Source organism: Diceros bicornis, chromosome 2, assembly GCF_020826845.1.
Source record: "Diceros bicornis minor isolate mBicDic1 chromosome 2, mDicBic1.mat.cur, whole genome shotgun sequence".
Lineage (NCBI taxonomy): Eukaryota > Metazoa > Chordata > Mammalia > Perissodactyla > Rhinocerotidae > Diceros > Diceros bicornis.
Genome location: NC_080741.1, coordinates 76,567,903 through 76,582,524, shown reverse-complemented (window position 1 = coordinate 76,582,524; position 14,622 = coordinate 76,567,903). Strand labels below are relative to the sequence as shown.

At 37.2% G+C, this 14,622-nt stretch overlaps 1 protein-coding gene across 8 annotated transcripts in view; it reads left to right on the top strand.

Moving 5' to 3' along the window:
* Positions 1-14,622, top strand: part of CNTN4 (contactin 4) — an 891,804-nt gene that overhangs the window by 853,150 nt on the left and 24,032 nt on the right. For 7 of the 8 annotated variants that reach the window (XM_058563517.1, XM_058563510.1, XM_058563524.1 and 4 more), the window contains 2 exons: positions 7,993-8,168; positions 12,741-12,861. In XM_058563517.1, the coding sequence (XP_058419500.1) occupies positions 7,993-8,168; positions 12,741-12,861 (297 nt within the window). The remainder of the gene's footprint in view (positions 1-7,992; positions 8,169-12,740; positions 12,862-14,622) is intronic. The other variant, XM_058563546.1, reaches the window with a different exon arrangement.

The following is a 14,622-nucleotide window of genomic DNA, read 5'->3' as shown; positions in this document are numbered from 1 at the left end:
TTTAGATCATTTCTTTTAAATCATGAAGAAAGCTTCACAAAGAAAATGTGAGAAGGTAAACTTAGCACACCCCCTTACCCCCTCTATTGTTGCTTGCTACTTTGCTTGAGGAGTATTCTTATTCATAGTGGAAGCTTAGGCACCTGCGGAAGATTCTTTCCATTTGGAAAGACATCCCAGCTGAGAAACCCTGCTACTAAAACATGGCACAAATCCAAAACCAGAAGGTTTGCTTTCCCTGGTAGCAGGTAAAAATAAGCAAATGAGCTGACCATGAATGATTTTAAGACCAATTATAACTTGCTGTTGAAAAACAAAACAAGACAAAACAAAAACTACTTATTAATAGTTGTAACTGACTATTGGAGACCTGAAAGGCATCCGAGAGCATTTGGGTGTCATTAGAGCCATTTTCATAATTAAATAGGTGCTTTCTGCTACACATTTTGACCAGGCAAATCTAATAACTCTGATTATCATTTGGCTGCTTGTTTCCCAAGTACCTGTTCTTGGCCACTCTCAATTGGCTTGTGCATAGCTGTTTCCATTTGTGGCACTCAAGCTTATTAAACAGCTCTGCTTTGTGTTTTTTCCCTAGTCCTTGAAAATAGATCGGTAAGCATTCTGCTCAGGGGTGATTTGTAAATTGCTTTACAAAGGGCTCCAGTTTGTGCTCAATCCGACTGGGGTCAGAATTTGCCTTGTGTTTTCTTCCAATGTCATTTGTCAAGTTGCACAAGTTGTTCAAAGAACCAGGTCACAATACTACGTGGCAGTGCTTCTTGGCGTGAATCGATTAAAAACCTTGACACGTGAAAGTGCCCTACACCGTTGCTGTGGTTTTTCCGCTACCTAAAAAGGGCAGATTTCCTTGTCTTTAGCCAAGATAAAATCATTGGTTTTTTTCAACTGGTTCTTCTTCCCTTCTTCAAACAACAAAGTCATGTATTAATTGTGTTAGCAAAAAGAGAGATAAGATAAAGAGAAAAATAGCCTATGTTTGTTTAAAAATTTTTTAAATTCTCAATTCACAGGCATAGCTACTCAAGAGAAAACAAATCTTAGTGAAAAGTGAATGTCTAAAAGAAAACAAATGTCGGGGATTTCCAAAACAGTAATAATTATAACTAAAATAAAGACGTGGAAACAAATGCCAAATACATATATGCCTGATATTATCTAGAAGATGATAGATTGAATATATCTTATTTCATCAGGATATTTATATAATGATAAATAATGGAAAGCACTTCCTTAAAGTAGAATGTCAACTAGTGTATGTAGAAGGAATGATGGAAATAGAGAGGCACTCACCATTTGGTAACCATCATGGAGGTGGTTGATTCAAGCAGAAGTCTTCAATGGATCCTAAGGCTGATAGGTGGAGGTTTGATGAGCATCAGAATATTGGTGTAATTTCGGAATACTTCCCCACAAAAATACTAATCAGTTGTAAGGAGGGAAATGGTAAATATAAGGTGAATAAAACAGGCAGATGCCAACATGACCAGGTGATCAGGATTAAAATGATCAGTGTTGAGGGGCCGGCCCGGTGGCACAAGCGGTTAAGTGCGTGCGCTCCGCTGTGGTGGCCCGGGGTTCGCTTGTTCCGATCCCAGGCGTGCGCTGACGTACTGCTTGGCAAGCCATGCTGTGGCGGCGTCCCATATAAAGTGGAGGAAGATGGGCACAGATGTTAGCCCACGGCCAGTCTTCCTCAGAAGAAAAAAAAAGAGGAGGATTGGCAGATGTTAGCACAGGGCTGATCTCCTCACAAAAAATAAAAAAAATGATCAGTGTTGAGACAAGTTCACATCACATCGCATAGGTACTGATTCGATGCACTTAGAAGATACTCTACACTATTTCAGTGATGTTCTTGCTGAGAATGCACGATCGAAATCAGGTCATGAGGAAACATCAGATAAATCCACATTGAGAGTCATCCTACAGAATGTAAGGCCTATCTTTTTTAAAACTGTCAAGGATTTGAAAGTTGGGAAAGACTGAAGAAGTGTTCTAATATGAAGGAGTCAGAAGAAGCATAACAATTAAATTCAACATGCATTCCCAGATAAGGTCCTGGACCAAAAGATAAAGAGACATTACTGAGAAAGTTAGCAAATTTTGAATGGGATCTGAATTGCATAGTAGTGATGTACCAAGGTTGATTTACTTGTTTGGAGGTTTGTATGCTGCTTATTAGGAAAGTGTCCTTATTTGGGGGAATACACACTGACATGTTTAAAGGTGATGAGACATCATGTCTGTAGTTGCACTCAAAAGGTTCACAAAAAGACTAAGGATAAGGGGTAAATCTTATATATTATAGATCATATGATATATATATTATCTATTATCTATTATCTATATAATATATATTATATATAAAAGACTAATGATAACTGGTAAATATATATTATAGATCATGTAATTTATCTGTTATCTATTATATAACTATTATATATTATATATATAACTATTATACTTTATTATATATAAAGATATATATCTATTATTTAGAGATATATGTATAATATGTTAAGAGAGAAAGAAAGAAGCAAATGCAGTAAAATATTAACAATGGAGGGGTCTGTGTGAAGGTGAAAGAGGTCTTTGTACTTCTCTGGCAACCTTGTTTTAAGTTAGAAATTATTTTTAAAATAAATTACTTTTTAAAAGCAAGAAAAAATAAATCCTAAATGTGGCCTTAGAGGCAAAAGTCAGTAATGAGCACAGAAGAAGGGCCAGAGTTTGCACAGTGAGTGCTGAGTGAACTCTTAGGTGGCTTCTTTTTATGGTCAACATAAATCAGGGTAAATAGTAAGAAATACAGCACAACAGCTTCAGCACTTCAAGGATCAGTGCCTTATTTTTATCAGTCACCAATACTACCATTCACAGATCATCAACAACTTATCTTTAACCAACTCTCATGAGTAAGGACAGAGCTAGGCATCAGGGATTTATAAAAGTGTAAGATGTGGTCCCTGACCCCCAGGAACCTGATTATAGGGGAGAAACTGGATATATGTAAATGATATTCTACAACAATGCTCAAGCTTAATATTGAAGAAATAGAACAGACAGTTAATGCTGATGAGCTTCACAAAAGGAAAGGGTCACCAGTGAGTAGGGTGATCAGGAAAGCATTGGGAAGGTGGCTTGGAGTCATGCGCTCTCCAAAGAGACAATAGACATCATCCAGCCTGGCTGGCCTTCAGTGTAACCTGACATCCCTTCTCTGATGGTGACCACCTCCACTTGAATACTTCTAGAAATGGTGATTCATGTTCTCATAAGCAGCCCATTTCCCTATTGGAAAGATCAAATTATTAGAAAGTTCTCCCTTATGTGGAGCCGAAATATGCCTGTTTGTAGTTACTCTTTGCTTTCTACTTGTGGGCAACACAAAATAAGCTTAATTCATCTTCTACGTATAAACCTTTCACATATTTGAAGACCACTATCATGTCTCCTCTAATTTCTCTTTCTTGTGCCAAATACTTTCAGTTATTTTAGCTATTATAGATTTATTAGATCCTTCACTAATGCAGATACACTAATCTGTCAATGAATCCAAAGGATGTTCCTAGTGAGCTGTGGTCTCATTAATGCAAAATACGAGATTATTCTCTCTCTAAAATGGAATACCACATGCTAATAATGCATCCTAAGATTGCATTAGCTTTCTTTGGCAGCTACATGGACCCTGTTGACACTGAAATACTCAAATCTTTTCCATGTGAACTGCCAATCCAGTCTTCCCACAGCCTGTACCTATACAGCTTACTTTTTTAAGTATAACTTTTTGCCTTTATCCCTATTAAATTTCATCCTAAATGAAAGAATTGGTCCAGCTTGAAATTACTGTGAATCTTGGTTCTTCTCTAATGTTTAGGGTATTCCTTTTAGATGTGTATTTTATGCAGAATTGATAAATACACTTTGTCTGGCACTGGTTTTATTTTTATTGAAAAAAATGGGACCAACTAGAGTGCTGAAATTCATCCCTAGAGATGCTAGCTCAGGGTTATTGTGATCATTAATAAAAGGTTTTTGTTGTGGCATTTACCTATTATTGAAAATAGTTTTCTGTCCAGTCCCCCTTGTGTCATATGAGGTGACCTGACTGTCAGCTTTTTGACTAGTTCCAGGTCTTTGAAGAATCCCCTTTTTTAAATTCTCTCTATAAAAATTAATATAAAAAGAAGACAGTCTGACTGAAAGCATCATCAAAACCATTACAGTAAGAAATTTGCTAACAAAAGGAGATGTGTCCCTTCCGTGAATGAAGATGATTAAAACACACATTAAATACTTTCCTGATAGGGACCATGTGAGTATCTTGGCACTGTAAGTGAAAGGTAAAGAAATTATAAACAGAAATGGAAGAGTTGATATAGTATAGGGAAAGCAACATTGAAATGGAATTCTCATCCTACGAACCCACAAGCACTTGTTTTTACAGATGATAAAAGTCCTAAATCAGAAAGCCTTTCCACCAACAATGAAAGTGAGAATATAATATGACTTGGATGATGTGTTGTAATTTATGCATCTAATTGTTGGCCTAATCGTTAACAAAGTGGTTAATAATTCATGCTCTCTCTCATGGTTGGCATGATCTTTAGAACAAAGCACTTAGTTTACCTTCTGTCCTTTATATATTATAGAAAACACTATAGAATGTAAAAGAATAATTTTTTTTTTTACTCCAGGTGGGTTAAGCACTTCGTAAATATGTATGTTTCAAGCATCAATTCTCTGGAGTTCTGAATTTATCATTCTCCGCAGGATGAACCAACCATAAGCAGGAAAGTTAGGGGTGTTGTTGGTCCTATGTATTGTTCCTATTTAATTACATCCAAATCCAGACATCAATTCTACATCTTGAGTTCTAATTGCCTTTGAGAGTTCTATGCACAGAACAATAGCTGGAGTGACTCTTCAGAACAGAAGTTGTAAATATAGGTTCTTCCTGATCTTGATGAATTAAAACCAAAAGAGGGGAGACAGTTTTGTTTTGAAGAAGCCATCTGTTTATTTGGGTACAGAGTTTGTATTCAAATTCAAAGAAATTAATCAAGTAAAAAGCATAAGAATTCACGACACAGAAAGGAGTACTGAACAAGCATACAATTTGAGAAAACCAACTAACTAATGAGGTTTTGAACCTCTTTACTTTAATCTTCTCTAGTCCCAAGGAGACTTCACTGGTGTGTGTACAGTGCATGACTTGCTTTGCATCGATTCTTGCTACCTCAGGGCTCAGAACATGAATCGGTGACAAGTGCTAAATTAATGAATTAGCAGCTGTCAGCACAGCAACCATACCATACCAGCATAATCCTTGATTTAGGGAACTTCTCTGGTCCTTGGTTAACAGGCAGCTGAGTTCACCAATAAGAAAATCTGTTCCAGATCCCTACATGTGCATAAAGAGATGAACATTTCTTTAGGAAACAAATGCCAATTAAAAATGTGAGCCAGAATTGCAAATGACTCTAGGCCTTGGGGTATGTGCCAAGTCCTTGTTGCTCACCCAGAAGTTGTCAGGAGATAGGAAGCCAAGACATGTTTAAGGACTTGAGCCGGACATTTGACTCTGCACTCATAAGTCTGATGTGTGAGCTTAGAGCCAAAGCCAGCATTTTAGGCATAAAATCATCGCTGCCTTTTACTTGTGTAAGGCAGTAACTTCATTACTCTTGCAGTGAAGCCCTCTGAAACCAGCTTCACCCCATGGCCTTCTTTGAATTCCTTCTGCATTCAAATATCTTCCATTGACTACACATAATCAAGAGTGCAAATCGCTGTATTGTGCCCTTAGAGTTGTTCTCTGGATGATTTGTGAATGGATATTATGTTTTCAACTAAATGAAGGGAGGCAGCATAGCACAATAGATAGTTCCTTAACCACTCTTAGGCACCAGTTTCCCTCATCTGTTAAGTAGGGACGATAATAGTACCTATTTGTTAAGAAAAAATGAAATAATCCATGTAAAGCGCTTAACGCAGTGTCTAGAACCTGAGGGGCTCAATTAGTTATTACAAATGTTATTATGCCTCAGTCTCCTTTATGTCTCTCTTGGTACCAGGACAATGTTATCCACATAACACACAATGCATGCTTGGTGGCTAAATCAACAAACAAATGAAGGTACATTAAAATGAAAATCTAAATTGCAAAATCAGTGGACAGCTATTTAAAGTAGAATTAGGCAACATCTTGCCAAATAAAAACCATACAATCCTATAATTTTAGCTGGGAATTATTTGTTCCAGTCTTCATTTTACAGATGAGAAAAATTTTAAATCAAAAATGATAAATGGCATGTTAAGTCAAAATGGAGCTATTCCTAGATTTTTGTTTAGAATTATTCTAAAGTGATTTGCTCTCAACTCCTTCCCTTATTTAAAAAACTCTTAATCTGTATCTATTCCTGCAGGTCAGTGAATCAGTAGAGCAGATTTTTGATTATGTGACTTGCAAAAGCCTTGGGTTTCCAAATAAAGGCTTTTCCCTCCTATTACTTAGCTGCAGTCCCTGTTTTTCACTCCTCATTTCATAGACATCACTCATTCAACAGAGACTGAAAGCTTACCAATCTACTTATTATCTTATCCTATTTTCAGAAAACAGCAAAAGTACATCCTACCACTGGATTACAATCTATTTATGGACACAGACCTTTCTAACAACCTGAAATGTTCACTTTCCATTATTGGATAAAAGCGCAGACAAACTGTTTTAAAGACTCTCTTTAAAGAGGAAATTTTAGTGTGGGTTGTTGGAAAGTAAGACCCATCAAAAGTCTCCTATAAGATATCATTTCAAAATTCCCAAGAGAGATTTTAATCTGAGGTTCACTTAATAAATATTTATATACCCCACAGCCTGAAACAAAATCCTGTGAATATGGAAGGGAATTAATCAATGTTCTTTTATTGTTTTGTTTGCTTTTGATTTGTCTTCTTTGTTATGGTTTGTTTGGTTGGTTTGGTTTGGTTTAGTATAGAGAAATCTCTGGAATATGGCTGAATTCAGAATTTCATTCTTTAGGCACTTATATGACCTTTATATTTAGCTCAAATTGCTTTTCACCATTGTACTCTCTGACACCATTTATGAAATCATGTTGCAGTGAAAAATGAGAGACTCCCTGTGTGTGAAGGTAGTTTTGGAGTTTATAAGCTCTCAGCTAAGCAAGCCCGTTCCATTCCCAATTAAAACTATAATGTAAATGGTGAATTTAAAAACAAATTAGTCTTTATTTTAAAGAAGTAATATACATATGTCATTTTGTCAATGATGTTCATCAAAGTATTAATAATAATTATATTTATAATAAAATTTGCTAAAATGTCTACTAGTTTCAAAATGGTTAAAACTGTAAACTTAATAGCACATTATGCAGATTATAAAAATATGTGGATAAAGATATAAACATACCTAATATTATATTAAGTAAATATAACATTTATATATTTTTTTATATTTTTTTTTTGGTACTTTTAACTTTCCTGAAATTTCTAAATTTCTCATACTAAACATTTTTCACTTTTATAATAGGAAAAAGGAAAGCCCAACAAACTTCAAGTTAGCATGGATTTTCCTGTTTGCACTCAGCTGAAATATTGCTTTCTAGTGAAACTGGGGAGATCCAAAAACCTTTTTAAAGGGGCAGTTTCAGGGCAGGCTGCCAGAAGTAGGCCCTTCCACGAGTGTCTTCAGAAATCTAACCTCAGTGCTCCCCAGCTGAGTTCTGTTGCTATTCGAAGTTTCACATAATGAGTGTTTTCATCTTTTCATATTAAAAATGACCTCCTGGCCTGAATCTGAGCTTCCCAGATGACTGAGGTTTGCCAGTCACAGCCTAAGTAAAAATAAAGCAAAACTACTCAGTATTCCGTGCTCTTCGATTCTACATTTTATTTCCGCACAAGCTCATGGTCTTTGTTGTTGTTTTGTTTTGTTTCACTCTCCAGATCCAACAAGAGTAATGGTGCCCCCTTCCAGTATGGATGTCACTGTTGGAGAAAGTATTGTTCTGCCATGCCAGGTAACACATGATCACTCACTAGACATCATGTTCGCTTGGTCATTTAATGGACACCTGATAGACTTCGACAAAGACGGGGACCACTTCGAAAGAGTCGGAGGGGTAAGTATTAATATCAAACTATCCACAGGAAATGCAATGTGCGACTGAACTTCTCAAAACAGACTCAACTTGTTTAGAGTTATTCTTTGGTAATTTCGTTCAAGCACCTTATTTCAAGAAACTCTTGGTTAATTCCTGCTGCTTTTTGCATGATAAATGCGGCACCCTATATGAGCAACCCCATACGGCAGGCCTTCTCTTAATCGTCACAGCAATCCTACAGGATAGTTATTCATTACTGTGTATAAATGAGGAAACTGAGGCTCAGGGGAGTTATATGGTTTGCCTTGGCCTCACAGCTACTAAAATTGCAGAACTCAGCTTTAAACTTCAAATTCCAAGCTCTATGCCCATAAGCCAGACAAAGAAAGACAAATAGCTTATGATTTCACTCATTTGTGGAAGATAAACAAACACAAGGATAAAGAGAACAGATTAGTGGTTACCATAGGGGAAGGGGGTGAAGGTGGGCAAAAGGGTTACAGGGGCACCTATGTATGGTAGCAGATAAAAACTAGACTATTGGTGGTGAGTACGATGCAGTCTATACAGAAACTGATATATAATAATGTACACCTGAAATTACACAATGTTATAAACCAATATGACCTCAATAAAAAAAATAATATAAATAAATAAAAGAAAAAAATAGCTGAAGGATAGTTTACTCCTATGTTTTTATGCTGCTGATTAAACTCCCTTTGGCTCTTCTAGAAGACTCAACACTGTGACATTAGGGCTCTCTTTCTTGAATCTGAAAGTCTGATCAGATTATTTATTATCTCCAGGTAATTTGAATTCTAATGGTTGAATTTTCAAAATGCATTACTTTCCATAAAAATACATATTATCGTTGCATTCACACCAAGAACAGGTTAAATCTAGAAACAATTTGGGTCTATCACAATTGTTCTCCAAAAATTTTTTTCTGCCCTAACACAGCCCAACATTCCCATTGGTAATAAAGATTCACTCTGGCTGCCATTCTCATGGAGGGGTCCAACCAAAAGACAGCAGAATATAAAAATGGGCTATGACTTGAAAAGCCCTCCCCATCCCCCATGCTGCCATAGGAATCTGATTTACCCACTTAAACTTACCCCCACCCCATTGAGAATAAACGGACTAAAGTTTAAAAAGCTATCCACATGATATATTGAGGGCCTATTTTCCACTCAAATATAGTACTAGTCCTGTTACTTACATTCTTGCTGCCTTTCTCAGTGTTTCTCGGTTGAATCACAGAACACCAAAAATGATTTGAGTAACTATTTTCTCAGTTCTCCCAAGGATTGTACATGACTGGTACCCTTTTAGATGCATGGGAGAGACGTTAATTCATTACATCAACGGATGCCTCGGGTCGTTAGTGATTCTCTCTTGGAACCCTAGTTGAGAAAGGCTGGATGAAATTGCCAGTACTGACCATTCTGGACCTCTTTGATATGGTTCAGCCTAATAACCTTGACCAAGTGAAAGAGACATTAACTACTTCACAAGGGCATTAAGGATATTAAATACCTTCAGGTATAAAAAAGTACATAGCCCAATGCCTACCAGAAAAGAATTACTTGATAAATTTAAATGGTTGTGTTAATTGAAGGAAGGGTAACATTGATTCTAATAACAGAAAAGTATAAATTGAGAAAACCTTCATAAATTAGGCAGAATATTTGTTTTCATGCTAAAACCAACGTCTCAGGCAGGAGAGATATGAGAAATATTATCTCCCAGAATGACACGGGCACCAACCAATCAGAACAGGTACCTGACTGATCAAAATAGATGCCTCGCCAGTCAGACAGATGTGACCTTTATGCTGGACTGGCTGCATATCAGCCAGGGCTGAGGCACAGGTGGAAACACTCTCAATGAAGTCAAGCACTAATGACCACCTTTTGTGGAGACCTCTATTTGTAGAATCACCCTCATTAGTCTTTCATATGGGAAATGTTTTTCTCCTTTGGGAAACTAGTGCTAACCCCAATCAACTATTGCTAAGAAATAAGTACAAAATTAGAGACAGCACTACAAACTGTGAGAGCTAAGTGTATCAGCTACCAGGATCATTAATGTCTGTAGATTTGGACTTGACGATAGAAGAGATAAGGAAGCAATTCTGAAGTCAAACCCATTTCGCAGTTTCTACTTCCTGGATCAGCATGGTGGAAATGATGCTTGGTAGAGCCACCCTATTGTAGTTTTTTGAAAAGTTATTATTTCATTGTCCTCTGATAGCCTCTACCCGCTCTGTCAGGAACAGAACAGACCACAGTGGGGGAAAATAAGCTGGTGCTGTTTTGTTCTGTTTGGCAGGAACATAAACGTAGATCTCAGTTAACAGTGTGGTCTGGATGACTTCAAAGAGAAAGAGAAAGTCATTGTGGTCTGCTTCCGTGAGACACTTACCTCAATTCTGACTTTATTTTTTTCTTCGTTTCCGTTTTACTTTAAAAACACAAATCTGGTCAAAATTTGTAAATAAAGAGAGCAGACTCTAAATGACACAGTCACAAAAATCTGTTAATAGGTTGCTGTGCTCTGAAATCTACAAGCTACAAGTTTCTCCAACATTTGAGCCCTTGGTGAATAAAATGAATTATTGGAAAACTGTAGGCATTTCCTTAAAACCAGAGTGGCTTCCCACCTTCCCTGCACATACCCCCTTGTGAGGCGTATTTCGTGTTTAAACCTTTACTCAAAGTCCTAACACATGCAATGTCTTAGGTAAAGAAGTATTAATAATATTAATAACGATGATGATTCCTTATATTTGCAAAGTGCCTAACATTTATCAAGCACTTTCATATATATCAGCTCCTTAATCTTCACAGAAACCTTGTGAAATAGGTTAGCAGTTATTATCCAATTTTACTGAGTAATTATAAGACTTGATTAGTAAATTGTAGAATCTGGATGAGAACCCAAGTGTTATAAGAGCTTTCAGGTTAAAAAAAAATCACAGCTCATCTTGAATTAGATTTAATATATTTGACGTGATTGTTGCACAAAAAAAATTGATCCGGGTCATCAATAATACCAGTTTAAATTTACTCTGTGCTTCACAGTTTTCAGAAGGTTTTCACATACCCACACAATCTCATTTGATTCTCACAACCTAGCACAGTAGGCAATGCATCCTTCTTTCACATGTCAATAAACTAAGGCTCAGAGAGATTAAGAGACTTACATGAAGTCGCACAGCAGGGATCAGCCCAAGACAACTAAGTCCTGAACCTTCAGCTCTCTCTTTACTATATGCTTTTGCCTCTCTTCTCATCCTGTTTACAACCATGGGCAGTTCCGTGTCTTTCATTGTCCTGGGTAAATATGTGATGTGTTGTGCTGAAACAAAGGAAGGGAACCAAGTACTCATTGATTTAGAATGAGAATAAAGTCTTTCTGGATGGTGGTATAGCATTATAGTGAAGAATAGAGACTGGAGCCTGACCATGTGGGTTCACATCCTGGCTCTGCCATTTACTACCTAAGTGACTTTAGGCAAGTCGTATAACCTCTTTGTGCTTGAGTTTCCTCATCTGTAAAGTAAGGATAAAAAGACTATATACTAAAGCACTAAATACTCATAGGACATGTGAGTATTAAGTGAGTTAATATAAGTACCAGGAAGTGCTTTAATATATGCCTGCCATATAGTAAATACCATTAAGCATTATCCAATATTACAGTCTTTGGAAGAATAGCAACAAGGCCAAAATAACCTACGTTATCTTGTCATCCGTTGAGGGTTTAGAAATAAGCATAGCTTCCTGAATCTGACCCCTAGGGTGTTCTTTTGCTCAAGCAGCTATTCTCCAAGCTTTTGATTAACAGAGCTATGAAACCAAACTCCAAGGTGTAGCATGTTCTTCAGTTAAAATGCCACCTTTGTGATAGGCTGTGGAGGCATCTCCTTATATTTATTAAGAGTACCGTGCTGGTGAACAGTGTAGAAATATTTCTGGGGCACATAGATATTCACACTGGGATGTAATTAGTCCTATTCATCTGCTAATCAAATATGCATTTGGCATTTGGAAAACAAACCAGCACCATTCCACATTAGGTGATGCAAGATTTCCTTGGAGAGTCTGGTCCTCATAATCTTTTAATCAAACCTGGGAGCAATGAAAATGCTGGCTATAAGACAGAGTTGTGCAGTAACATACAGATGCCTCCAAATGTGGGCTTTCCTCCCCTTTCCAAATATAAAGTTCCAAAGTATTGGAATGCCAGTGAAGGCTATAGGCTGAGGGCATGCCTGAAGAAACCCACAGGACTAGATCAAGAGCCGCCTTACGTAAGTTTAAGTACTTTCAAGATGGGTGGCAGACTGCTCCTGAAACCCAAAGCAGCCAGACACCTGCAGTCTTGTCCAAGATGTGTTCTGAAAATGTTGGTGCTGTAATCTCTCAGGCAGGTTCACATATTTTTAATAGGCCATGGCTTGCATCACTAATGTTTTCATCAGCCAGTGTAAAATAAATCCATTAGTCACAGTGTCCTTCATGTGACAATGATATTTAGAGCTCATTAAAAAGTAATTGTAGCCACTTTCCCCTACTTTATCAGCAGGATTCAGCTGGTGATTTGATGATCCGAAACATCCAGTTGAAGCATGCTGGGAAATACGTCTGCATGGTCCAAACAAGTGTAGACAAGCTGTCTGCTGCTGCGGACCTGATTGTAAGAGGTATGAGAATTTTGGGTTTTGTACTTAAAATATTTTTGTGATATCTACTCCTGCACAGAGCTCCAAAAACCTCAGTGGTTTAGAATTATGAGAAAAAGTCAGGTAGAAGCTGAACATTATAAACAGTACAGTCTACAGAAGTTTTGTGTGCATCTATTTCTCACCGGGGATCGTCAGAAAGTGCAGAGCAAATCCAGTTACTCTGTACTGAAAATAACTCCTGTGAGTGCTGAGCACACCTGATTTATGGCTATTGGAGTTGATTGACCTTTTAGAATAACTTTAGATTAACAAAAGAAAATGGCTTAAATAGGGATCAAATTGTGCCTTTTTATGTTTCTTCTGGGCTAAAACAAATTAGTGTTTTTGGCTGCTGATATAATAGTGGCTTAAGTAAAATCATCACCAGTTTTTCTGTTTCCTTTTTTCCCTAAGGTTAATAGCTCTGTCCGATTCCTAAAATATGGCTTTAGAGGGAAACACCTCCTGACTACCTGGGATGTAGTAACTAAGCTAGGAGCTGATGTAAAACCTGACATTTGTGAGATTCTCTTGAGTGTTACTAACATGGCCTAACTTCAGCCTAATGGCTGCAGACGCCCTGGCTGAGCCCCACCAAACCAACTTGTAAAGGAAGAGTTTGGACTTTTAAGAAATATTTTTAAATTAAAATTAAAATCTTTGTGAACCAGTGTACATACCAGACTTAAACTGATGCATGCCCAGGATTTTCTAAAGTATTAAAAGTGAAGTCAAATTAGAACATCAAAATAATCTCTTGGCTAGCATCTGCTTCATCTGAACCCCAACAGTTGGTGTTTAGGCATCTTTGGCCAGCAGAACTTTGAGTTTCAGAAAATAAAAATCCGGAGAATATCAGATTTGGAGGCAGGGTGAATCTGAGTGCACAGAGAACAAGGTATTATTGGAAGCAGCAAAAAGTGTTGCTATATCCTCTAGGCATAACGTGAGGGGGAAATGTGTGGGAGTTAGCGACTTAAACTCACTGTCAAGAGAGGTTAAAGAAAAACAGCTTTTACATTGTGTCTGCTCTGGTTCCTCTTTAAATTGCCTAAAAAACCTTTTAGTAATGGTACAGATCAGAGCCAGTAAGAGAAAAACTTCCAACCTGGGTAGAGCTCCCCATAGAATAACTTATGGAAACGTGTTTATTTCCATTTTAAAATACACCAGAGCTGGTCTGCTCTCCCCTTGGGAACAAAAGAATTCTGTTGCTGAAAATTTATCCTCTATTTAATTAGGATAATATTCAGATCAGCAGTTTAAACACCAATAAATTAGACTAATAAATATTTAAATCAGTAATACTTGAAGTTCTTAAATGATATTGTATACTTCATTTCACAGAAAATAACATTAAATACCAAGAGGAATCTGCAAACGCAGACTAAAAGAAAATCTAGTCTAATCAGTTAATAAGGTCAATAAGTTAATATGCCATTTTAAACCATAATCTTTTGTTTTATCTCCTCTAGCTCTGCCCTTGCAGCTTTTCTGCGTATTACAGAGGGGAGGCAGAAATGCGTTTCACTGCCTTGTCAGAGATTTTCCTATTTGAATCTAGTAAAGCTTTGAGTCTTGGCTCTGGCTTCCTTGATTCTCTGATATCTACTTATGTCATCCATAGCACTCTAACGGCAGCCAGAAAGGCCACGCTTCCCTGAGAGAGAAGCAGAGACACTGGTATCACACCAACATTCCCTCTGCTCTTGCTTGTGACAGAAATTTCTATGAGCCCCT